At 45.1% G+C, this 24,948-nt stretch overlaps 2 protein-coding genes across 2 annotated transcripts in view; one reads left to right on the top strand and one right to left on the bottom strand.

Annotated features, from left to right (window-relative positions):
* Positions 1-16,545, top strand: part of atrx (ATRX chromatin remodeler) — a 29,059-nt gene extending 12,514 nt beyond the window's left edge. Inside the window, exons 22-34 of the mRNA XM_041047597.1 lie at positions 40-170; positions 458-552; positions 687-826; positions 1,087-1,237; positions 1,348-1,448; positions 2,231-2,339; positions 2,503-2,680; positions 2,947-3,138; positions 10,580-10,729; positions 12,722-12,838; positions 13,843-13,938; positions 14,140-14,268; positions 14,894-16,545. Coding sequence (XP_040903531.1) covers positions 40-170; positions 458-552; positions 687-826; positions 1,087-1,237; positions 1,348-1,448; positions 2,231-2,339; positions 2,503-2,680; positions 2,947-3,138; positions 10,580-10,729; positions 12,722-12,838; positions 13,843-13,938; positions 14,140-14,268; positions 14,894-15,118 — 1,814 coding nt within the window. The 3' untranslated portion in view covers positions 15,119-16,545. The remainder of the gene's footprint in view (positions 1-39; positions 171-457; positions 553-686; positions 827-1,086; positions 1,238-1,347; positions 1,449-2,230; positions 2,340-2,502; positions 2,681-2,946; positions 3,139-10,579; positions 10,730-12,721; positions 12,839-13,842; positions 13,939-14,139; positions 14,269-14,893) is intronic.
* A 2,038-nt stretch (positions 16,546-18,583) lies between these two features.
* On the bottom strand, positions 18,584-24,715 carry fgf16 (fibroblast growth factor 16). The gene is made up of 3 exons (XM_041047598.1): positions 24,220-24,715; positions 22,348-22,451; positions 18,584-20,138 (listed from the first exon to the last, which is right to left on the bottom strand). Exons 1-3 carry the CDS (start codon positions 24,521-24,523, stop codon positions 19,893-19,895), a joined length of 654 nt encoding a protein of 217 aa, XP_040903532.1. The 5' UTR covers positions 24,524-24,715; the 3' UTR covers positions 18,584-19,892.
* Positions 24,716-24,948: the final 233 nt, after the last annotated feature.

The raw sequence follows: 24,948 nt of genomic DNA, 5'->3' as shown, positions 1-24,948 counted from the left end.
CATCCATCTTCCTCCTCGCACTCTTTCCCTTGTGTGCAGGTGTGGGGAATGCTTTGGAGGGGGGCCGGGGCCGTGCGGGGACCAAACTCTTCCAGGATTTCCAGATGCTCAGCAGAATCTGGACCCATCCCTGGTGCCTTCAGCTGGACTACATCAGTAAAGAAAACAGGGTAGGGCTGTGGAAGACAAGACTAAACCACACTAAACACTAACTCAAAAACTGGGAATACATGAGCACAAATCGCACACACACACACACACACACACACTGCACAGAAACAATAGGAGCGTGGTGCTGACAGGTCATGCACCGGGGAGAACAACACACACATTGCCACTGCGGCAGAATTTTTTCCTTATTCATCATTTCTGCAACCCGCGATCAAGGTCTCAGTGTTTGCTTGACCTATATCACCACACAGCCGAGCCTCACACAAGTGCCCTCTCTCTCTGGCAGGGTTTCTTTGATGAGGACAGTATGGACGAGTTCATCGCTTCAGAAACAGAAGAATCCTCTATGAGCCTTACCTCCGAGGACGAGAAGATTAAAAAGTAAAATCTGATTCACCTCCTTTTTCCCTGTCTTTGCACATTTAAGCAGAGGTGTCCTCATTTAACTGCCCTTCTCTGTTGCATCTGTTACTCTCACTGACGCTGTCTCTTCCACGGTTCCTCCTCCCTGATAGGAAAAAGAAGCAAGGGAAGGGAAAAAAGAAGGGATCTGAAGACTCGGACAGCGATGATGTAGAGGTCATCAAGGAGTGGAACACCAGCTCTCGGGGCAGAAATGGAGAGGGCAGAAACAGAGCAGAGTCCGTCGATGAACGTAAGTCTGGTGTATTTACTGCATAACAGAAGGCAACATGAACAGAGCTGTTCATTTGGTACTTTCCTCTGTAAAACAAATTATGCCATTCACCACTGATTTGAACAGTAGCCTCGCAGAAGCTGCACACACTGCAGCTGTAGTGTAATATTGAGGCTCAGTACTGATGACACTTGATGTCCTTCTTACAGCTCGTTGTTCTGACACTTGACACTGTCTGCATGAAGACTAATCTGTATAACTTTATGCATCGCGAACAGCTCGGCCCTCTGGCTCAGCACCAGGGAGCCCCACTCCTGACTGGTACAAGGAGTTTGTCACCGAGGCTGACGCAGAGATCCTGGAGCACTCTGGAAAGATGACGCTCCTCTTTGAGATCCTGCGCATGGCAGAGGAAGTGGACGATAAAGTGTGAGTGTGTCTGTATTATGCCGGAAAGTGTTTGGGTTAACCGCAGAGTTAATGACATATCGCTGTAGTCAAGTGATAGCGGTGTAACATCTGTCCTTGTGCGTCCTCAGGTTGGTGTTCAGTCAGTCTCTCATCTCTCTGGATCTAATTGAGGATTTCCTTGAACTGGCTTGCAGAGCTAAAGATGAGGAAAAAGTCTCTCCATACAAAGGTACGTTTTCAGCGCCGTCTCTGTCGACATGTCTGTTCACCTTACTTCACTGATGTGGTTTCATGATGTGCTAAAATCACCAAGCAATGCTACTGAGCTTAAGCTACTGACTTATGGAGCTTGAGGAGTCCCATTGTCTATTCCCAGGTTCATTTTTGTGGTTTTACACTGTCGTCTTTGAACTGACTGAACTGTGTGTGAGATGTTAAAAAAAAAAAAAAAAAAAAAAGTTGACATCGCTTTAGAGGAGGCTGAAGTATTTTCATATGGAGAAGCATGTTTCACACTCGTAAGACAGCCCACATGCAACATGTATTCTTGTAATCGCTGGTTTGCTTATTACCCTTAAACACACACAGACACACACACACACACACACAACGCCGCTGGTGTAAGGTCATGTTCCTAATTAAACTTCAGCAGCTGTTTTTGCTTTCATTTTGAAAATGATTAGACCTTGACTTTTTATTCCCCAAAAAAAATGTTTGCTCAAGGGTTTGTAATTTGTAATGAAAAGATCACAGTGCCGTAATTGGAAACATACCGAAATGTTGGTTGTGAAGGCTGGTAGGGGGGTCAGCCATCTTGAAGGCTAAACACGGCTGGCCTCTAACAAACACAGGCATCTATCTGCTGTCTGCCAATACCCAAAACTAAGCTCTTTTGACAGGGAGAAGGGGCCTGGCTGATGGTGGCGTGTGTGTTTTTGAAGACTTTGTGGAGCATAGATGGTGATGTTGAATAGTCAAAGCAGGTTTCACAACTGTAATGTGTCTGTGAAGGTGAAGGCAAGTGGTTCAGGAACATTGACTACTATCGCTTGGATGGCTCCACTAACGCCACTACCAGAAAGAAGTGGGCTGAAGAGTTTAATGACACCAGCAACACAAGGTAATGTGCCTTAAACAACAGTAAGACCAGACTTCACACAGACATTTGAAACTATAGAAACACTTCGATTTAAAGTGCATCTTGAAGATGAATTCTTGACAGCTGATAATCATGTAATCCTTACTAACTCTCCCGTTTGTCTCCCTCTCCTGTACTTTCCCAGAGGTCGTTTGTTCCTCATCTCAACGCGAGCCGGTTCCCTCGGCATCAACCTGGTGGCAGCCAACAGGGTCATCATCTTCGATGCCTCTTGGAACCCCTCCTACGACATCCAGAGTATCTTCAGAGTCTACCGCTTTGGCCAGCTTAAGACCGTCTACGTCTACAGGTTCCTCGCCCAGGTGAGCTTGATGGGCTGCTTTGTTTATATCTATGGATGCTCTGTTTGACAGGCCGCTAGTCATTAGCTGATCAATGTGTAAAACACATCACCTGTTATCAGCCAAACTCCATTTCTGCTGCTTAAGTGTTACAGTTCTTTTTATCTGTTTCTGACACATCGGAAGTTATTGGTTTAAGTTAAATCCTAAGAACTATTATTGGTGAATGTGTGCTGAACCTCAGTGGCTTCAGGGACCTTACTCATAATTTCATTCTTCTCTTTCAGGGTACAATGGAGGAGAAGATTTATGAGCGGCAGGTCACCAAACAGTCTTTGTCATTCCGGGTGGTGGACCAGCAGCAGATTGAGAGGCACTTTACAATGAACGAGCTGGCCGAGCTCTACACCTTCGAGCCGGACTTGTTGGACGACCCCTCAGAGAAGAAAAGCAAGAAAGCCACACCCATGCTCCCTAAGGTGAACATTCATATGTGTATGCCATTTATGTATTCTGATAGTTAAAACATGATTTGATGCTGGGCTACGCATCTTTTTAGGAATTAAATTTAGGATAAACCAGACGTGTAATTGGTGTTTGAGGAACCACTGACTGAGATTTCATGGTTTTCTTTAGTCTGATCCCCAGAGGAAATGCAGAAAAGCAAGCTGAAACCCATTAACAGTAGTAAAATAGTCTTTTATCCTTCAACAAACATGGCACAGAATGCCATTTTAAATGCCAAGCTCATTTTTCCAAACTTGCACCAAGTAGTATGTTCTTTCTTTTGAAGTTTAGCACTTCAGTGATAAACTGTTATTTAGATGCAGTGCCAGCTTGTATCCTGCTTGGCCTTTCCGGGATCTTTCTGTTTCTTCTTGTTTCCTTTCATAATCCTGCGCTCGCCTCCTCTCTCCTTAATGCAGGTGCTGTGTCACTATTCGGGCCCCCTGGGGTTTAATAAGAACACACATCCCTTACATGGGCCATCCAACCCCGCACAGCTGCACAGATTTGTCTGTTTACTGCTATTTACTAAATAGTCTTCTTATTGCAACATTGCCGCTGCCCTGCTATAAACCTACACTCTTCTTTTTTTCTGTTTTCATTCATTCCTTGCTGTCTTTTACTTCTCTGCTTATCTTGCTCCCATCCTTTCATACTCATTCCTTCTTTTTTTTTTTGCAGTTTATTCAGATCATCCTAAGTGGCTTTACCTCTTTGTTTTGGTTTGACCTGGGTTACTTCGCAGAAATCTGTAAACAGACTGGATAAAAGAAACACTCTTTATCCAACCTGGTTCCTCTTTCTCTGGACAGTCAAGAGGCCTTTCAGTGCGCGCTGAAGGAAAATCTCTTTCACTTACACAGTCAAAAGATCTTTATCGCGAGTCCCTTCACGAGCATTAACAGGTAGGAGCTCTGCGTGAATCCACTCAGCCGGCAGCTGATATCATTGCTCTCACCTTCCATATCCCTCTAAAGCAGGAGTAGCCTACTTAGAGCGCAGCGGAGCACAGTTGGAGATTTGAAGAAGGAAAGATGTGTTCATTGAGCCGCGGCCTGTTAGATGTGTATGATCTTTAATGAGCCCGGTGACATTTATGTGACACAGTATTAAAGACGGAGAGGCTGACAAACTCTTTAACTAGCCGACCTGTTTTGGCCGGGGGGTTAACTATGATGTGGCAGCAGGACTGCAGTACTACGGAAGGAATTTGCCGTCTGGAATGATGTGAAGATGAGTCAGACACCCTCCATCACTTTCAGCCAACAAACGCTTTGCGCAGAAGGAGAAAATGATTCGAGCCACAGTAGAAAGAGTTTTTTGCTACTTCTCCTCCTCAGCTCTTCACGCTGGGATGAGCTGTTTTCTCAGCCAGAGGGGGGGGCATATTGCTTTAAAACTCGGGTCACACAGGCCACAGGGGCAGTGGTTATAACATTTGTGCTTAAGAAGCTGAGTCGGACTTATTTTTGTCTCATTCTTCTCACGTAGTGGGAAAACTCAGAATTATGTTTTCTCTGTTATCACTCCACCTACCTCCTCTGCTGTTAAGTCTCTCTGTATGTCCTCACCCTGCGTATATCCTGCAGCTGTCATTACTTCACCTCCTTCACTTTATATCCTACCTCCATTTCCACTCCCCCCTCCACCTTGTCCGTACCGATGTCCCCACTCTTGTCCCCCATCGGCCATTACCCCACCCCGGCTTCTGCCTGCCATCTTCACGACCATCTGTTGCCCTGACTCGCCGCTCTGCCTCCGAATGTTCAAAGCGAGCTCAGTAAAGTTGTTTTTCTTTTTCTCCCTCTGGCCTCCCCCTGCATGATGAAGGGTCATTATTTAAACCCCCCTCTTAAAGATGTCTCTCTGCTCTTCAGAGAAACTAATTGGAGACAAAGGAAGCAGGCGCACTTCCCCCTAATGACAAAGAAGGTCTTCGCAACCCAGACATGAGATTTTGACTCCCCACCCACCCTTACCTATTTCCTGTTCATCACTCTTGTATCTTCCATCTGTCACACGGCTGCTCTCACAGGGCGCAATGCGCATGGTTAGTTTGTGGACATTTTTTATGTAGCGTCCGCAGTGTTCCCTACAAGAGTTGCTGCTCTGTACGCTGTCGGTCAAGCTGGCAGGCCCTGGGCGTACATCATGTATGTGCTCTCAGCAGGTGATGGCTGCAGTGGTCATTAGGCTCTGCCAGGTACACTGAAAGGCTTTGGGGAGGCTGGACTCGAACCACAGTGTAGACAGGAGAAGACTGGAGCAAATAAGCTACGCCATGTTTCTCTCATTAGGGGTAGGAAGTCACTTTGACCTTAAAGGAAAATTTCCCCCTTGAATACTCTGTAAGCGTTATATATCATCAATCAGTGATGGTCAGTGGGTTCCAGGACTTCATTTGTGATGCGAGTGTTGCTGTGTACCCGCCCTCCACTTACCCCTGCTACTTATACTTGGGTAAGTGGTTTCTCACACTTCCCAGAATGCTTTTTGCCAGCTTTCAGAAACATGCCTGAGCTTGTTGCATTGCAGGTGGAGAGAGAGCGCTAATGACAGTAACAGCAAGACACCGAGTTGGTGCAGGTGAGAAAAAGCGAGCGCCATGGGCCTCATTTGCTGCGTTCAGTCTGTGGGGACTGCTGTTCGTGGAGATGCCGGCGACTGCCTTTTATATTTGTTGAGCATCAACTTGGAATAAGATGATTTTAGAAATAGGTTTTTGTTTGTTGTCTGTGTGTCACTGATTTTATTCAGTTAGTAAAGATAATAAAATGGGCTTAGAAATGCACAGAGCACTGACAGTGCCTGTTTTTAAACTGTGTTGTGTAATGGACTAAATTTTGCGAGAAGACATTTGAGCACCAGTCAGATGATGGAACAGCCTCTAAAACCCCTTTCTTCTTCATATTGGGGGCAGCTGTGTGTGTCTGAATGACCATTTCCAGGAGAGACTGTTTGAAAACGTGTTCTGTCATCCCCACATTTCACTGATATCACATCTCCCCCCTCTCTATGATGGCAGCCTTTTCACCCCTTGGGGAACTACCCTTTACATCCAGTTTAAACTGAGCACCGCCTCACTACCTTTCCACTCCCACACTCCAAACTACTACAGCCAGTGCGCAGCTGGCTTCTCACTTCAGATTAATTCAGAAACCAATTTATTTGACTTGGTCCTCTTGCAGAGTACAGTTGCACCATCGTACTCTCGTTGACTCCTGCTCGTCCAGCGGCAGCTGGGTTGGCCCTAACAGCGAGCTTGTGTAAAAATACGCCCCCCTACTACTGCTAGCCGAGGCTTGTTTTTATAGGAATGTGGTATGTTTATTGTCTTTGTTTAGCCCTTTTTGACATGCATGATTTTGTTTCTTTGTTAACTGACTGACAGCTAGATAAACCCATGTGACTTGTATGCAGGCCCTGGAGGGTGTAAAGACAGCGTGGTCCAGAGGCCAGGGGTGGCCTCCTAATGTCAGGCACTGCGCCCATACTTTCTGCAGAGGAACTGTTTAGAGTAGGCCAGTAGGGCGATGTGTATCATTTGTGTGCAGCTGGGGGAGAGAGCGTTTTGACCGGCTATGTTTAGACATTACAAATCTTTCAGCCACTCGCATTTCTCCTGTCTCGGCCCCCCTCTCTTGCTATGGTTAACGCACCTGTGCGTCAAAAAGCAGTTTCTGGCAGACGCAGCCACTTTGAATACTTTCTAAAACTCCCAGACAACTCAAGAAACTAGTTGCATTAGTCAGGACAACCGAGGATCTCCGTCACTTTCCCACTTCAAGGCTCGTTTTTCTCTTCATTATGGTCTCTTGTATCTCTCTTCTCTTCTCTGTGATCCAATCAGACGTCTGCTCTCTCACCATATCTTTCCAACCTTCATACCTTTCATCTCTCCTCCTGCATATTTAATGCTTCCTGCGGTGTTTTTCTCTGTTAAGTAGAGGTTTATTGTTGTGGCAATGACAGAAATGAAATAAAACTGTGACTGTAGAGGCGTAGTTAAAGCATTCTCAACACAATAACTGGCCGTTTAGGTGCAGGAAATTGGGTTAACATGGTTGAGAATGTTCTCAGCTCGCGAAAGTATCTGATAACGCAGCCAAAAACCCTTGCCTGCGTACAACCCACAGCTATTAATGCAGGCGGGTGTTTAATTGCATCAGACCTTTTACAGTTAAGCGTCACCTAAAGTCTATTGGTAAAGTACGCGTGGGTGCCTGTGCCAAGTTGTAAAGCCTACATGAGGCCCGCTTATGTCGACTCCCAGGTTTTCATCTTTGCGATGTGAGAGCTGCCGAGTTTGAAAACTGCTTTACATCATTTATGGACTGCTGGCAGGTTAGCCATTTTCATAATATATACATGTACAAGAATTTGGCTTAAGAAGGACATAAATTGTTCTCTCAATGGAAGGAATGGAAAAGGCTTCATACAGTGGTACATGTCATCCCTGTTGGATGCCTTGTTTGATCGGTATACCAATTCTTACTCTTTCTTTTTTTTTTTCTTTTTTTTTTGGTGCTCTGCTGACCCCTTTCTTTGCCCTGTTTTACAGTCCACTGAAGCCAAGACATCCAGCTTAGCCCCTGCTTTACATTTACAGCACATTTGCAGACCTGATGTTGAATAAAAGGCACTTTTTCCACAGAAGTGTTGTTGAGAATCAAGACTAGCAGATTAGCAGGCTCTCGCTGAGACCGAATCTGTTGATCATTCAGTCTGAAGTCTTGAGCTTGTCCTCAGACTTGGCCTGCCACCTCCATTATTAACATCTGAAAACATAAACACACACTCAGATGCCAAATACCAAAATTCCTTTGTAGATTTCACGCTTTAGAAATACTCACCCTGCTCCCCATATTTCTTCTCATAAGAAGGGGGGAAAAAAACACAAATCTAGTTGAGTGGGGTAATTTACCTCTTTCCCTGTCTGAGCATCTGCCCACCCAGCATCTCTCTTGCTTTCTCTTTTCCCCTGCAGTAAAGCGATAGGCTTCACCGTGCAGCTCCATGAGGATGACAATAACCCAGGTCAGGTTACCTACAATCATTAGTGCTGGCTCGGGACACACAAACACACACTCTGAGCACAGCAGGGATGGGAGATGGACCAGACCACCCCAGAGCCATTGCTGGTGGGGATTACTTGGATATCCCAGAATGCACTGGGTTCCAGTGGGGAGTGTCTGCACTGTCATTTGACCTGCGCCTCCACTGACCCGTTACCCGGTCGACAGCCAGGAGTGCTCCTCTTTCATTCATTTGGATAAAACCTAGACACACTTTGACTTTGTACATGCTTAACTAGTTTCAGCTTTTTCCATACATAGCTTAAATTTAAGTGGGTTAACACTAATGAACTACAGCAATGACCAGAAAATGAAAACAAACTCCCCAGTCTGGTCTGTCTTTAGCAAGGCCACGGCTTTTTTCTGATGAGCGGAGCAACCTGGATGTTTTTCACAGTATGAGAGTTTCTGTTTATACCAGCAAACAGATGAGAAGCTGCCAGCTCTTGTCGTGGACTTGTGCCTGTTGGCTGTGGTTGTCATTGACTTAAAAATAATCCAGCTCAATCTGCTTTATTTAAGAATCCGTGCAAAGCATTGCAGGAGTTGACTTGTCCCTTTTTAAAACAAGGGAAATTCCTGGTCCTGTGATGCAAAAGACCTGTTTTGTTTGTTTTTGTGTCACAGTTGGAAGCACCTGCCTTTATTCTCCTCCTTCAGTCAGGACAACAGACCAGTCCCAAAGAAGAGAGGTGGAAATTTGTAGATGATTATCTTTTATGACTGTGACTGGCAAACCAGCTTGCCCAGATGAAGGTCTGAGTGGCCAGTGGATCATCCTCATTGTCACTACCAAGTCAGATTTGGACTTTGTCATACTATGCATGTTCAGTGCCAACATAAGTGCCTGCGCTGGCATCTGCCGTGGCCTTTATTTGACCTCGCGCTCACCTATTTTGGCAGAACAAACCCCGATGGATGCCTTTTATCCGAGTCAGGCCAACAGGCTCTCCTGTGCTTTTATGTCCTAATTAGAGAGCAAAGGAGCAGCTGAATCGTTGGCTGTGCCTCTGCTCTGAAATGTCTGGTCGTTCAGGGGTGGCCTGGTTTTGTCCTGATTGAGTGTGATGGCTGGGAAACATAAACATGTGTCAGCGAGGAGCACGGTTGGATCCAGGGCCCAAGTTTTGGAGGCTGATGGGTATGCGGGTCTCACCCGCATACCCATCAGCTCTCTGCGGCACATATATGTGCCATACCCCGGCACATACCTGTTTCAAGCACCTTACCTGTCATTCTCTCTGGAGTTGCGGAGACTCTAAAAATAGGCCCTTGTCTTGTTTTCTTGCTGCTCGCTTCTCCCCCACTTTGAAGGATCCAGTTTCTCTCCGTCTGGCTGGGTGTCTATTTTCAGTTTATTCATTACAGGTTTGCAATCACTGCTTAATTTCATAGTATGTCATTTCTATTTTGTATTTTTTGCCTCCTTAATACCACCAAGGATTCATTTTGTTTGCAACTTCACACTCCGTTTAGGAGCAGTCGGAGCCCCTGAATCGGTCCGTGTGGAGGTTAATGATGCAACATATGTGTGACGTTTGTTTCCACATTGCAAAATTCCAGTTCAATGTAAAGCTAAGTCGAGACAAAGAAAAGCAAACGTGCTGCAGAGAGAGTAATTTAAACCATGTTTGTGCGAGTGGAGCCTGGCCCAGCTCTCTTAATTTTACTCAGGTATTGTTTTCAATAACAGTGTAGTCATGGAAATCAGAGTCCTTTAAAAAAAAAAAAAAAAAAAAAAGTTTGTTTTTTCTTTAATCCTGTTTCAGGCAAATCCTTTTTTTTTTTGTTTGTTTGTTTGGTTGGATTCGATTCAGGGAAGTTTGTTTGACCTCTGTCCCTCCCCACTTCCTGTCATCTCTCTACTCATGACCACTGAACAAAGGCCCAAACAACTAATAAAAGACACACACACACAATTGAGAAGCTTACTGGAGAGGATATATTGAGGCACATGCCTTGGCATTGGATTTGAGCTGGATTTGAAACCGTCCATATTTAGCTAAAATCAGTTTTGAGAGGTCAGGTAAATTGAAAAATCTGCCAACAGATCAAGAGATCTGAATAAAATTTGATTCAAAGTTTCTGTTGGTTGTTTGCAGCTGACAGAACTTTTTTTTTTTATAAAGAAACATTGTTTTAATCCAGCAAGCATCTACCTCTCTGATCTGCCTCCGTAATTAATAGCAGTTGATAAAAGCAATCTGATTCCAATCTAGATATGTCAAAAACAGGATGTGTACTGCTAAGTAACCTTTATTTTTCCCTCCAGTAAGATCTGTCTTTAAACCCACTGTGACCCTCTCCATCTTTTTGTCACCTTTCCCCCCCTCTGCAGGATCCCTTCCTGGCTGAGATGCTGCAGAACAATAAGGACCAGATCGTGTGTTACCATGAACACGACTCCCTGCTGGACCACAAGGAGGAGGAAGCCCTGAGCGAGGAGGATCGCAAGGCTGCCTGGGCCGAGTATGAAGCAGAGAAAAAGGTAGGCAAGGAGAAAAAGCACACACATACACACACACACACATACACACAGAAAAATGCATGCTGCTCAGTGGCATATCCACCAGTACCACAATCAACGGCACACACACATACAGCACTTAGCCCTCGTGTCCATCATTCTCCAAGTCATTGACATCAAAGTGCAAGGTGGGCTAAGCAAGGCCCCACTTTTGTTTGTCCGGATGTGTGAGTTAGTGTTGGATCTGTATAATCCTTTCATCACTTAGAGTAAGCAGATGACAGGGCCTCCCTCCCCACACCCAGACTCCAGCGATGGCCATCTTGGCCCTCCATCAAGTCAGTGGTCTGCTGTACAAAATGCAGTGTTAGTGCTAACTAGGTCCACAGAGGGTTAGGGACTCCACTTCTGTCTGTGTTAACACTTCACTTTTCTCTCGTTTCCTCTTGTGCCTCCCCCATTGTCCCCTCTTCCTCCTCCCTCTCCTTTCTTGTATGACAAATCAATGGGCAATTAGCTGGGTTTATTTGGAGAAGTATGTGTGTGTGTGTGTGTGTGTGTGTGGTGGGGGGGGGCGTGCTTGATGTTGTAAGAGAGCAGGAGCAGGTCTCCTCTCCCCCCTGTGTAATCCTAGATTCTAATTCACTCTAATGATTATTTTTCCAACACGCACTCCCTCCTCTGCCCTCTGTGTGCCTTAAGCGGCTTTTCCCTCCGAGCTCCTCTTCTTTTCAAGAGAACAGAGGGTTCCCAGTTGAGGCAAAAACAGTGACGTCGAAGGCAAGTGTGAGGATTTCAATTGCGTTCGCATCACTGCCATGTGTCACATGCTAAGGATGCAGAAGAACTCACTTTCATCCATGAGAGGCTGTTCAGTGTTGCACTGTATAGTCTGAGCTTTGTAGGAGAAACAACTGGAACGTAACCAGGCCTCTGCTAATGTCTTTACAACTTAAGCGTTGGCCGGTGGTGGCCAGGAAAAGCTATGTGTGTGAATATCAGATTTGCAACTCAGGAAATGGGAAAAACTATGAGAACATGATCAGATGCCCAAAACTAAACTGAACCCCGGAGACCTCTGCCTCACTGGGATCCGCTCACTGCTGAGCTTAGCGAGCCTCATGTCGTAAATTTAGATTTCAGACGCTGAGTTTTGGAAATGAAGTCAAGTCTAAATTTTTGCGTCTGCTGCCTGTCTGAAGATGTTTGAGGTCTGAGGAGCATCTGACGATGCAGCTCAAGTCCAAGAGTGGCTGCTTGTTACTGGCAAACCCAAAAGTGAAAAGTGTGTGTGTGTGTGTGTGTTTGCACGCACGCACGCATGCCAGTGTCCATGTGTGTTGTGGTTTTGTGGTTGTTTTGAGGTTTTGTACTGTTTAGGCCAGCACACCTGTCTCTGACCAGGTCCAAAGAGCCCCACTGGCCCCCATCTCACACAGACACACACACACACACACACACACACACACACACACACACACACACACACACACACACACACACACACACATACCCCTACATACCGGATGGCCAGATTACAGGGCACGGGAAAACCATCTGCAGCAGAGGCTCAATTACACACAAACATCGGCATCCTGCTGGCCTTTACTGAGACAAGACTGTTTACCTCAGGTCACTACTCTCTCACGCACACACACGCACACACACACACAGACACACACACGTTTAATGTAAGAGGAGCAGGCAGATATCAGGCAACTTGTTGCTCTTGCGGTGTAAAACAAGTTGAATGTGTGAAGTGTTGAAAGCTGACTGAACATGAAGTGAAGAGCTGGACTCACACTCACTGTGTGAATGAGGTTGACAGGTGAAATGAGCTGTTGCCTGGTCGACCGCAGTGATACTATCTCTCCCATCATGCCCTTGGTGGCTCTTAACACCTGCCTAATTGATGTGTACTAATCCTGCTCTTCTGTCTGGGACTCTGGCGTGGGGGTGGGGGGCTCTGCCTCCTCACCCCCCCCCCCTCTGTCTCTGTCTTTCATCTGTCAGGGTCTGTCCATGAGGACCAACTACCAGGCATCATACTCCCCCATGGACATGGGCACCTCCAGCTACTTCTCCTACAACGTGGCGGCTTTGGCCTCCATGAACAACCAGCAGCTGGAGGTAAGTAATGAGCTCCACATGCCCCTCTCCTGCCTCACACTCCTCCCTCTCCTTCCCCCCACGGCATGGCGCCCCACATTCCTCAGACCCCACTGCTAATTGTGACAACAGTCTAGTAGCCAACGAGCCCAGCTCTGCCCCTTGCTCCTCCACCCAACAGTTTGTAATACTCCGTGTCTGGGGCAGCGGCTATTTATACATGGCGGCACATCAGACTGAGGGAGAGGATAGAAGGTCCGAGAAGCGATTTGTGTTTTTCAGCAAGGAGGTCAAATGGGTGTAAAACAAACAAACTGTGTACTGGCTTCATTTCTTGTAATCGGGGCATGTAAGAAATAATTCTGTTGCAGCTCTATCTTTGTAAGCACACAGACTCTCATAAATGTGTAAATAAAAATAATTTGTTCGGAGATCATATCGACAGATTTTGGAGCTTAAAATCACCACACATACTGAAGGAGGTAAAGCTGACTGAGATATTAGCTGTTGGTTGTGTTGCCTGTTTTCACATTCAGCACACACAGGGCAGGATTAGCATTTATTTGGAATCCTGTTTCCAGCCACCTGATGAATGTAAATCTGATATTTACACTCCTTTTAGCTTTGTATTCACAAGCTCCTGAGGATTTCTTCACCAGCTTGTCGCTAACTTTGTTTGCGATTTGGTGCTGGGGAGACTTAATCCAATACAGCATTTTTATTATTATTTTTTTTTTTGGGTGGCATTTGCTGCCTATAAGGATGCTGGGAGTAGGGAGAGTGAACAGAATAGTAAATATGCAGGCTATAAAAGCAAAACAATGAGCTAGAAGTATTTCTGTAGAGCTGCACAGTTCAGTGTCACTACATTACTGTGTTCAGTGTTAATTTCAGAAATATTGTATATGTCCATGCGCTGCATGAAGATACGTAGTAAATATTTGCTTACATTGCTTATGGTGGAAAAAAAGGAAAGCGCACCTGCCTCTTGTTTCATGTTTTCCATCTCCTTCATTTGTCTACAGGACCTTATAAACCAGGGACGCCAAAAGGTAATTGAAGCAACAAATGCACTGAAGACTTTATCCCGGGAGCCACTGGAGGACACGATTGCCAGAGTGGTGAGTGTCAAAACTTTCTGCAGCACGGCTTCAAAACCAGTCTCCAGTCCGTGAAGATAATCGTAATAACTAATCTTAGATCTTTATTTCTCTAAAGAAGGATTTTTAATAAAGTCCTCTTTCTGCCATTGGACTACAACGTGATTGTGGTTGCAATGGTGGTTGAGGTTAACACACGTGAACATTCGTCTTTCTCCACAGTGGAAGGAGAACCCGTCACTCACAGAGAGTCAGGTCCAGTCCGTGGCTCTGGGACGACAGGCCAGTGTGGAGCTGGAGATCAAGCGCAGGGAAGCGGTTTACAGGGACGTTCTCACCAGGCAGCAGACGGTAAGAACTGCGCTGTGTACGAGACAATGTCTGCTGTCAACATGTTACTAGCAAACTAAACTGTAACACACAAAACTGTAGTAGGTACAACTGGGACATACTGACAAAAATGTTTAATACTTTTTAATCAACAATATGTTGTTGATTGTATTTAAAATCTGGACTGCAGTCATGGTGTCTCTTTTTCTGTCTTTGACCCCTTACAAGCTCTTAGTTAACTTTGACTACATCTCTGAAACTCCATTATACTTGACCTCAAACTTCAACTGTCAAGTTGTTGGTGTTAAAATCTGACTAAAACTGAAAAAAGTGCTCACTCAGGCCAAATGCAAAAACAAACAAGCCTTCAACTTCCTTTGCCAGCCTTGGTTGGGAAATGTTAGAGGGGATGGTGGAGAAACCAGGTTGACCATGAGCTGTATGCAAATTCAGGTTGTACAGTGGCTGCGTTCTTAATTTCCTGCCTTAGGCAGATTTCTTCTAATAACCTGTTTTTTGTCCACATAGTATTTGTTCACATGTATTTAGGTAAATGATTAAATAAGACATTATGGCTAATTATGGTTGTAATTTTACAGTTATTTGTAGTTACTTAAACTGTCCGTCTATGTTTGTGTCTGCCCAGCTGATGATGTTCGTGCAGAAGCTGATCACCAACAGGAAGGTGCAGGAGCAGCAGCTTGCCATGGCTAACCAGGCTAACTACCTAAACCAGCTGGCCCTGCAGAACGGCATGCTGGGAGCCAGCGGGCTCAGCCAGATGGACCTGCTGGGGCTTTACCAGCAAATGCATGGCCTGGGCTCCCATCAAGGCTTGGGCAAGAATCCTGGGCCCTCCAAGGGCCTGTAGGTCACAAGGACTCTGCATCAGCCCCTCTCCCCTCCCGCCCCACTCAGCTCGCCGGCTCCCAGTGGCCCAGTCCAAGCGTGGCCCTGTAACAAACACACTGTGAGACCGCTCAGAGCTCAAAGCAAACCTGTGCACCAAGCAGAGAGTGGAGTAGTTTTGAGACTAGGCTGCTGTCCACTCGGGCCTCACGTGGGATAGACTCTCGGTCCTTTAATCTGTAGTTCACTGAGAGAGGGTGGAATAAAATGTACAAATGAGTGAGTGAAAGATCTGTTAGGAAGTACAACAGGAAAAAAAAATGTATATACCGCCTTAATGTTATTCAAGTTCTATATCTTCATTTTTCATGTATTTAAAGACAAGTTTTACCCCCAATGCTTTTAAGCATTGTATTGTTTTCCCCTTAAGAGGGTTTCCTTATTATTTAAAGTCAGTTTTTTATACTGTTTTAAATGCCTAACTAAACCTGAGTGGGACCAGTGTTGTTGGTGACAGGACTCTATGATGTAAAGCTCTACACAATGATTAGCACCAGGAGATTTCTCCACTGACAGCTGTTGGTGCTGCAAAGTCCTGTTCTTTTAGGGGAGGGGGGGAATAGAGAAGAAACTGATACGTCAACAAAAACATTAAAAAAAACATAAAAAGTATGGCCTTAGATTTGTTTCCTAAAAAAAAAAAACCTCTGTAAAGTTCTGAGATTTGAAATTTGTTGAGAACCTTTTCTATTATGCTTTTAAGTGTTTACATTAGTTGTCGCTGAACATGGTAATGGAATGCTTGTGTTGTTCAAAACTGCCTGCCGGTTCCTATGACCTTTTTGTAACATCATTCTCATCGTCACGTGTTGTCTAGCATAGCACTGTGCGTCCTGTTCATTGTTTATGTTCCACTTGTGTTGATCCCAAATGTTGGGTGACTGACTGGGTCTCAAGAAGCACAACCACTTCAGCCACGTATCACAGGGCCCAAAACGTTTCCCTTTACTTGTCTGTCACAGTTTGAAATGAATCATTTCAGGTTGGACTTGACAGGAAGAAGTAAAGACTGGAAATCTTATCATACCTGGCTGATTAGTGTCCCCTGCTTTGTGAGAAGCCTCCCTCCTGGACACTGTAGTCCCACCAGGCAGGCACCCAGACTACCTGTACTCTACTTTGGCACATTCTTGCTTCTAAATGCTTAAACTGGTGTAGCTGTTAAACATGAGGAATATGTACATTTCTCATGAAGAGACGCCTGTTGTCTCTAGTTGGCTCCTGTGTTTGCACAAGGTGTATTTCATAAGTGTAGAGAAACTTTTTTTGCCCTCCTCTAAGAATGTTCTTATGTTAGCAAATACACCAACTTGATTTGCCATGAATCTGATCTGCTATTATCTTGATAAGTATTTAATATAACATTTAATAAAGTGACCAAAAGAATGAGCAACTCCTGTGTTTGATTTATTTGTTTTTAAGCACTCTGCATTCCTTTGCATAAATTCCCTTACAATTTATGGTGGGGAACGTTGGTAGGAGGTACACACTTGTACTAAAATGTATCTGAAGCCCCAGTGATGGTGGATGTTTGAGGTTTATACGGATATTGATATTTAAGAGTCATAAAAATCTCCTAACAAAATGTTTGCCAGTTTTTTTTTTATGCCTTTATTATACTGTTGACAGTGAGTGAAGAGAGATGGGTAACGACATGCACGTGTTGTGCAATCAATGAACAGGAAACTGTGGTTTCAGGTATAATCAAAGGAATAGGTTGACATTTGGAGAAAAACACTTATCTGCTTTCCTGCCAAGACTTAGTTTATAACACTCTCATGTTTGTATGCTACATATTAATCTGCAGCCAGCAGCCGGTTAGCCCAGCTTAGCATAATGCCTAGAAACAGGGGGAAACAGCTAGTCTGACTGTGCCCAAAGGTAACACAATCTTCCTGGTTTGCCAGACAACCAGCAGAGACTTCACAAAGCCATTGTGCCCGACCAAGAACTACACAGCCCCCTGTGAAAGCACAACTTTATGTTTTTACTCTTAAGTTTATGTAAAAGGTGAAACAAGTTATAGCATGCTAGCTTGTTTGTTTTTAGGTGGTAGGCAGATTTATGTTGCCTTTGATCTGAGGAAGGCTAGCTTTTCCTCTTTGCTTTCAGTATTAATGCTAAGCTAACTGCTAAGTTAACAGTCTCCTGGATCCAGCTTGATATTTACCATACACAAATGAGAGTGGTATAAACAAATAAATTCCCAAACTTTGGAAAGCAGCTCGCTGATGCATCCTGATGCACTGTCCCTGTATTTCACACCCACAGCACCAAGTGCCTTTTGTCCCACTCTCTTCTCCCTTCAATCTTTCATCTATTTTTCCCTCTCCCGGTATTGTTTTCATTTCTCAGTCTGCCAGGGTTTTCCCCTGCATGTCTTTGACTTTTCCATTCCCTCCCCCCAGGGGAGCTTGCTCTCACAGCTTACAGATATCTGCCAGTGGAGAAACATTACAACTATTGCAGATGTTGAAATGTTGATCCCATCCCCTCTTAGCCCCAGATTACCACCACTCCAGGTTTGCAGCACATCCCTGCTGGTTCTCTGTGCAGCGGGCAGCTGTTTCTGTCCATTGAACAGACCCGCTGCAGACTGCACTATAGTGGAGTCTATGAGGCCCCGGCAGCGAACAACCAATCGCTGCCCTAAATCCATGCTGATGTGTAAAGCCAATTAGGAGTCGGGATCCAGTTGCATAAGGAATCTGATTTTCTACGGTGGATGTAGGCTGACTAAGACCTTATGGAGACAGAGAGGTCCTGTGCACATTACTTGGTAAAGGGTTTATGAGGGCAAATTGGCATGAGATTGTACGGGTGTTCTCCTCTGAGAAACAAAAAAATCTGCTGTATCTTTTTTCCCCCATTCCCTCTCAGTCTTTTGGGCAGCAGGAGAAAATGCTACAAGGTCACTGCTTTAAAAGACATTACACTTGAAATGGTGTATTTTAATAATTTGAGCAGACTATATAACATTGTCTTTCAGTAGTGTGTTATATCAGCAAAGTCAAAAGTGTTTCTGTTCAGGCTAAGGAAAACTACTTTTTAACGTACGTCTCTTCATTATCAGGGGAAAAACAAAAACATCAACATCATGATGACACTAGAAGAAAAGTCAAGTCAGCAGGATCCATCCTCTGGGGACCTTAAATGTCGGTATAAAAATCTTTCGGCAATCCATCCAACAGTTGTTGAGCTATTTCAATCTGGACTGAAGAGGTGGACTGACCCACCGACAGTGCCATTCACAAAGCCACACTGCGAGCATGGATGGAAACAAAAAGGAAAGAAATGCAACATTCACATAGATATCTATATCTGGTTTTAATTGGTACATCAGATTTTAATCCAAGCAAAAATAGTCTGTCACAATGAGTTCTCGATAGCAGGACAATTTTATTGTCATGTTCATTGCAGTTCTTCATTTTTATTTATTTTTTTTTATTTTATTTTTTTTTTTTTGGTGTAATTTCAGTAGAATCTACAGTCCAGATAACTTCAAGTTCATTACAAAATAAAGTCTTTGCAATAAATAAATATATAGATTTATATTTATACTTTATATGTAGAAAATAAATATATTGTACATCTCATAAATAGGATCACCCATATGTACACCTCAGCTGCTTGCAATTTTTTCATAATGTTCCTGACACTCCGAACATTACAAGTCACCATCCTTTCAAAAAAAAAACATCTCTTATTCTCTACAACCACAGTCAGAGAAGTGCTTTAGTCCCAAGCTTAATCACTTGTTTCGCATACTACTCCTACAAGACGCTGCTTGATATTTTCATTTAAATGTGATGAATGCGATCGTTAGACGTATGATGACATGGGAGACCAAGTGAGCGTACAGCTGGGACTGGGGATGTGCAGTAAGTGCTCTTTCATCTATCACACACATTCATCATAGAGATTTTACATCCCCACTTTCATCTTTGATTTTGACGACAACTTGATAAAACTCCGGTTCCCCTGTGTAACAGTCTGTTCTCTGCCTCACAGACATTCTTCTTACAGCCTCTTTAAGGCCTAACTATTCAAAACCTGCCACCTCACCTGCATGTAGCACACAGTTTGTATGTTTCTGACCTTTACCTTTTACATATCTGTCTCTGTGTATGTCTAATGTTCCCTCTCTTACATGTAACGTTACCATGACCGTGTATAGTGCATAAATGACAAATGCACCATGTGACATCTGCAGTGCTTTCTGTTTTCTTTTGGAGCTTTTGAAAACCTCTTCTCTGTGTTCTCATAGTCGACCATTCTTTTTTTTTTTTTCTCCCCACCTGCTTAGTGCTACTCAAAACAGCCAAGCGCCGCAACTCCGTCTGCCGTCGCATGTTGCTTCAAAATCTACTTATTTACCGCTAAAAAGTGGTTATTGAGAAAACATGGCACCTGATTTGATCGCCCCACAGCTGGGTCAGTCATGTGGGCCTCCTTCGTCCGTGTCTGTAGTGGTTTAACAAGACAACTTTCCCTCCTCTCCGAGGTCACAAGTCCACTACAGAAGCAAAGAGGCAAAAATCCAGGGACGTGCACATTGTTTATGTCAGTGCTGTACGTGCTTGGTAAGTGGGCTGAGGCGCAAACACAGTGACCTCAGGGGGAGCTGAGGGTAAACAGTTCTGCACCAGGTCCAAAACATCCACAACAACCCCTCTCTCCTCTTCTTTTTTTTCTGTTCCTCCCACTGTAACCAGCTCTCCAAGTGTAAGTGCTGGTCACCTGTACTGGAATAAGTCCCTGTACGCTTGAGGGATCTTTTCAATCTCCACGGGCCTGGGCAAGAAGTGGGTGAGTTTCTGGTGTTTTTTAGTCCTGCCGCCCTCCCTGGGCGAGCCGTCCTTGTTTAAAGCCACGTAGTAGAAACGTCCCGTGTCCGTGTGCTTGTACAGAGTTGAAGCGTAGGTGTTGTACCAGTTCTCCTCAAACTGCTCCCTGAACACACATTCTGCTGTCAGCTTCTTCTGCAGGACAGAAAACAACATTTTATTCATATGCTGAAAGTCCTGCTTTGCACGGCACTGAGCGAGGGAAAAAAAAAAATGAAGAAAATATGCAACAACAGAAAGACTGAAGAGTCATTAAAATGCAGTTGAGACTGAGATGAATGGTGCTGCTTTTGCATGCAGATTCCACAAGAGTTTGTGTTTGTCATTAACTCTTTTGGACTGCACTTGAAAGCTGAAGTGAACCAGTAGAAGCTCGACAAGGCAGGTGCTCATTATGACAAACGAGGGGAAGTCATTATGAGTGGCTTTTCACCTTGCACCCCAACCTCACTCCTCAGACCTGTTAACCTCTCATTGTGCATGGAGAATTATTTCCTTCCCAGAAATGCAACGAGAACAGTGAGCAGGAGTTCAATCTTCCCACACACACGCAGAGGTGAGCTCTCAAAGCCTCTGCCTTTCGCTGACAGAGCAGCATGAGCGATGGCCGTGGGTTCAGCAGGTGAGAGTGTGCTGGCTGATTGAGTGTGTGAGAGCAGTAAGAGACATTGGGGATGGAGATGCTTTCCTGCCAAGACCAGTCAGTCTCTGCTGCTCTGCAAGAGAGATGAACCTCAGGAGAGTCAAGGGTATCACTGAGGAACTGAGGCCCAAATATGAACCACTCTGAGGGTGTATCAGACAGTTGCTACCTCCCACTCTCCCTCCTTTCCCTTGGACTTGAACTTTTTCTGGCTTAGGAGAAGATAAATGTTCACGATCAGTCAATCTCTGCCTTTTAACACACTTTATACTTCTTGCAAGTGTTTGTGCAAGAGTCTCGTTTTTTATTCCAGCAGCAATTTTGTTGATTGGCTGTCAGGCTCTGCTTGGCTGCGGCTGTGTGGTGTAGCTGTTGTCTGTAAACACAGCCCTGAGGGCACATGACTGGGCTAGCTTCATCCTAATACACACACACACACACACACACACACACACACACACACACACACACACACACACACACACACACACACACACACAAACCTCATTGGATCAAAAGCTTGTCAAGGTCTGGTGGTTGTGGGACGGAAGCACTCTTCTACCTGTTACCCCCATCCTGCCTCCTACCACCTCCTGGCCCCTCATGCCTAGACAGACATGTCTACATCGCTCCCTCTGTCAGTCAGGTGACTCAGTCAGGTGTGCAATTACCCCCTGTCACCCCTCCAAATCACTGCCTCCCTCCGTCACCTGCCCCTCCCCCAGGGTCAAAGCTCCAGGATGCCAGACTCTGATAGCATGCAGTAACAATATCTGCACTTTCAACATAATGGCTGTGCTTAAAAGTAGCCTCTGTTCAAAAATGTTCAGAGACAGGGGTGGGGTATGGGGGGGCGGAGGGTCTAAGCCCTGAGAGGCCCTCAGGTAATGCCCTGGGACACCTGATACAGGTAACCCTCACATACTTCCCCTTCATTGTCTTTATCTCTTCCATTTCCCCCTCTTTCTGACTCCAGATACCAAAAGTCAGCCAAAATGAAACGAAGAACCCCCCCCCACCGCCCCCGTCCCCTACACCCCCAAAAAACAGATGTTCTCTAGAAACTACATTTGCTGTGGAAAAACACACGATAATTCTTCTACATTTAACACTGGAGTCCAAACTTGAGTCCAGCTGTGCGCAGAGACATAATCTCCACCAAATTCACCCTCAGCACACATCCAAAGTGACTCCAAACGTTTCTGTCTCCACTTTGGGAAAATATGTAAATATTTCTGCATATCTCAAAACTAAATGAGGAGGCCATTTCGCTCTCTAAAGCTGCTTTTCCTTGAATCTTTTCATATTAGAAACAAGTATAAATATCTTTTTTTTTTCTTTTTCTTTTCTTTGATACTGCTCCTGTTGTTTTTGGTATAAAAGTTTATTAATTTCTCTGGTCACCATGCTGAAGGAAAGCAGCAGGGGAGGGAGGTCTGAGACAGAGAGTGTGAGAGAAACATAGATGACTTGTTTTGTCTCACTGTGTTTTTCCCGTCTGCCACGTACGGGAACCTTGATAACAGGCGCACCCTCACACTGCGTCTGAGAATGTCTTTTCTCAGTACTGATGTGGATTCTCAATTTTGCATTCTGTGAAGCAAGTCATGTGAATTTTTAGTGCCAGGCTTGTTGTGAATGAGACCCGCGCTGCAATGGCGAGGGCGGGGTTGTAAATGAAAGGAGGGGTTTTTGACTCACCGACCCATAGAGCTCTCCTTTCTCATTCATGCCGAGGTAGAGTCCAGCGTCCACCCCTCTGATGCTGACCAGACCCACTGCCAGGCTGATGAACTCCAGGATACCTGAGGTCAAACACACACACACACACACACACATGCAACACAAACTAGTCAATGAAGCCCACAAACACACTGTAACCCCCCGCCCCCTCTGAGGAAACAGCCAGGAGTACAGCAACAAGTGGCCTCCTCTTGTGTGACAGCACACCAGTCAGATTATGTATCAGACACATGCTCTGGGGAGTGAAAGCTTCAGCTATTTTTGCTTTTACTGTTGATTCTGCTCTGCAAGATTTTCACTGTCGTCTTGTGTCTCAATGTGCTTTTTGCTTTGTATTATTTCTGATATGAAATAAGAAAACCCATTGTCTCTCCACTCCAGGCTCCATTTGAAAAACTGCAGATTTAAGGTCACTGAATAACTTATTTTGACACTGATCACAACAGAAAAGATAGATCTAATGACTGGATTAGAAGAGCGCCAGCGGAAGATTTCTTTGATTTCCAGCTTTCTTTTTTGGATGGGGTATTGGTTAAGTAACATATATCACTCCACTCTATCATAATGGGTTGTGGTGTCTATAAATGTGTTCATCCTGTCTTTAGAACTTCCCAAAAGGGCTACTAATACAGACTAAGAAGTCACTTTTATGAAGCTGAGATGTGGGTAAAGTCGTTTAGTGAACCGCTGACTCACAGGAAGTCACTGTAAAGTGAACGTCTACTTCAAAGGCAGGGGAAACAACCGGTAAAATTAAAAGCCATTGGCTGTTGTGATGCAGAGGTTAGTCAGAGAGGATCCAGCTGGCTGCGCTGACTGGCAGAGGCCGGCTCACAGCCACCTGGTCCCCATCTCCTCGACCTCATCTGATGCCAGAGGATGACAGAGAAGATCCCTCTAATTTTTTGTGGGGTGAAGAGTGTGTTTCATATCCCTCTAATCAAAGCCATGTCCTCTTCTGCAGCTCTGACAAAGACCTCGCATTTTAAAGCTAAGTGAAGCCAGAAACAAACACGCGGACCACCCATCCCTGTAAACCGGCTTGTTTTGGCTCAAGTCTGAACATTAAACCTTCCCTGAATTCCGCAGTGGTCATGCTTTAATTTAGAGTTATTCCCTCGCTGCGCGAGCGAGCCGGCCTGCACCTGTGAGATGACTGCACGGATATGAGGCGCGAGACATATGCGTATCTGCCCCCTGACCTCATCTGTTTATCGTTCTCCCGCGAGCCGCACCTCGCTCCATTTACATTAACGGTACCAAATCTTCAGAGCCGCGTGCGGCGCTCGTTTGTTGCCGTGACCGCGAGACGCGCACGCGCCGCTTGTTTGCGGCTGAGGAGAGACACCTGCGCCCCACGCGCAGCGGGGATTGCCAGGGAAAGGTGTGTGTGTGCTCCGCTGCTCCCTGCGCGCCAGGTGACAGTGACGCACGAATGGGAACTCACTGGGGACGCGTGGCAGGAAAAAAAAAAAAAAAAAGGAGGCGTCTTAATTAAACTCACTTCAGCCAGTTTTAGACTGACAGCGGTGAAAATCATCTAAATTGATCGTACAGGATATATGGCAGAGCAGCGACCACGTGAATCACCACAAACTGTTATTAAACCTTGTAATATTAACATTTGCTTTCCTCAAGAGAGGCCACTGTTCACCTCTTTTCATTTGGACCTCTGTCAATAACTAACTAATAAGTCGTTGATGGTAAACTAAACTTTAAGCCTATTACTGACAACTGAAACAGACAAATAATAAAGGCTAACAAAATCGTCTCATTATTTTAAAAGGAAAAAAGAAAATAAAAAGTCCAATGCTAAAGAAATACCCTCACCAAATCTGCTGTGGTCCTGTCTTGTCCCATGCACAGTCCCGTTGGGGAATATCTCTAGCTGAAAGCCGGTCCTGCAGTAGAGCTGCCGCCGCCTCAGGATCCCTTTGAGGTGCCCGAAATCCGTCGGCGACCCCCGTTGCAGCCTCCCTTCGATCTGCCCCAGCCGCTCATTCAACCCTACTGGAGGCTCCGCTATGGGCATATTCCCGAGTGCAGGAAAGCTTTGTAAATCCAAGTCTATCGTCCCCAGAAAACTCCCGACCTCTGCCATGGTGTGCACAGCTGTCAAATTAAGCGAAGGCATTTAAAACGTTTCGTTGACTCAAAGAGCGAGAAAAAGTTTACACAAAGTCCGGTCCATGCACGCACAAAGCGTACCCAGCGCGCCGTGCTCCTTCCGAATCTGCGGAGTCCTCTCAGTTTATTAATCGTCCTTTGCTTTAATCATCCGTTTGATATCTCTGCTTATCAGATGGAAAGAGTCTATTATATACATACTCCCCACGCATTCTCACATTGGATATTCAAACACAAGCCACGCCTGGCTGGCATCCCTTCTTACGCGCATCAGTTTCCTTTACTCAATGTGTAGACTACTTTCAGTCCAACTTTTACTACTGATGATGCCGCAGCCTATAAGCTACGTCTGTGTCACTACTTGCTCTCTCTCTCTCTTTTGTTTTTTTTTTTTTAAGCTGTATCTGTCTTCCGACCTAACAAATCCAAGTC

This window comes from Toxotes jaculatrix, chromosome 10, assembly GCF_017976425.1.
Source record: "Toxotes jaculatrix isolate fToxJac2 chromosome 10, fToxJac2.pri, whole genome shotgun sequence".
NCBI classification, from domain to species: Eukaryota; Metazoa; Chordata; class Actinopteri; family Toxotidae; genus Toxotes; species Toxotes jaculatrix.
This window is presented reverse-complemented; position numbering and strand designations above follow the sequence as displayed.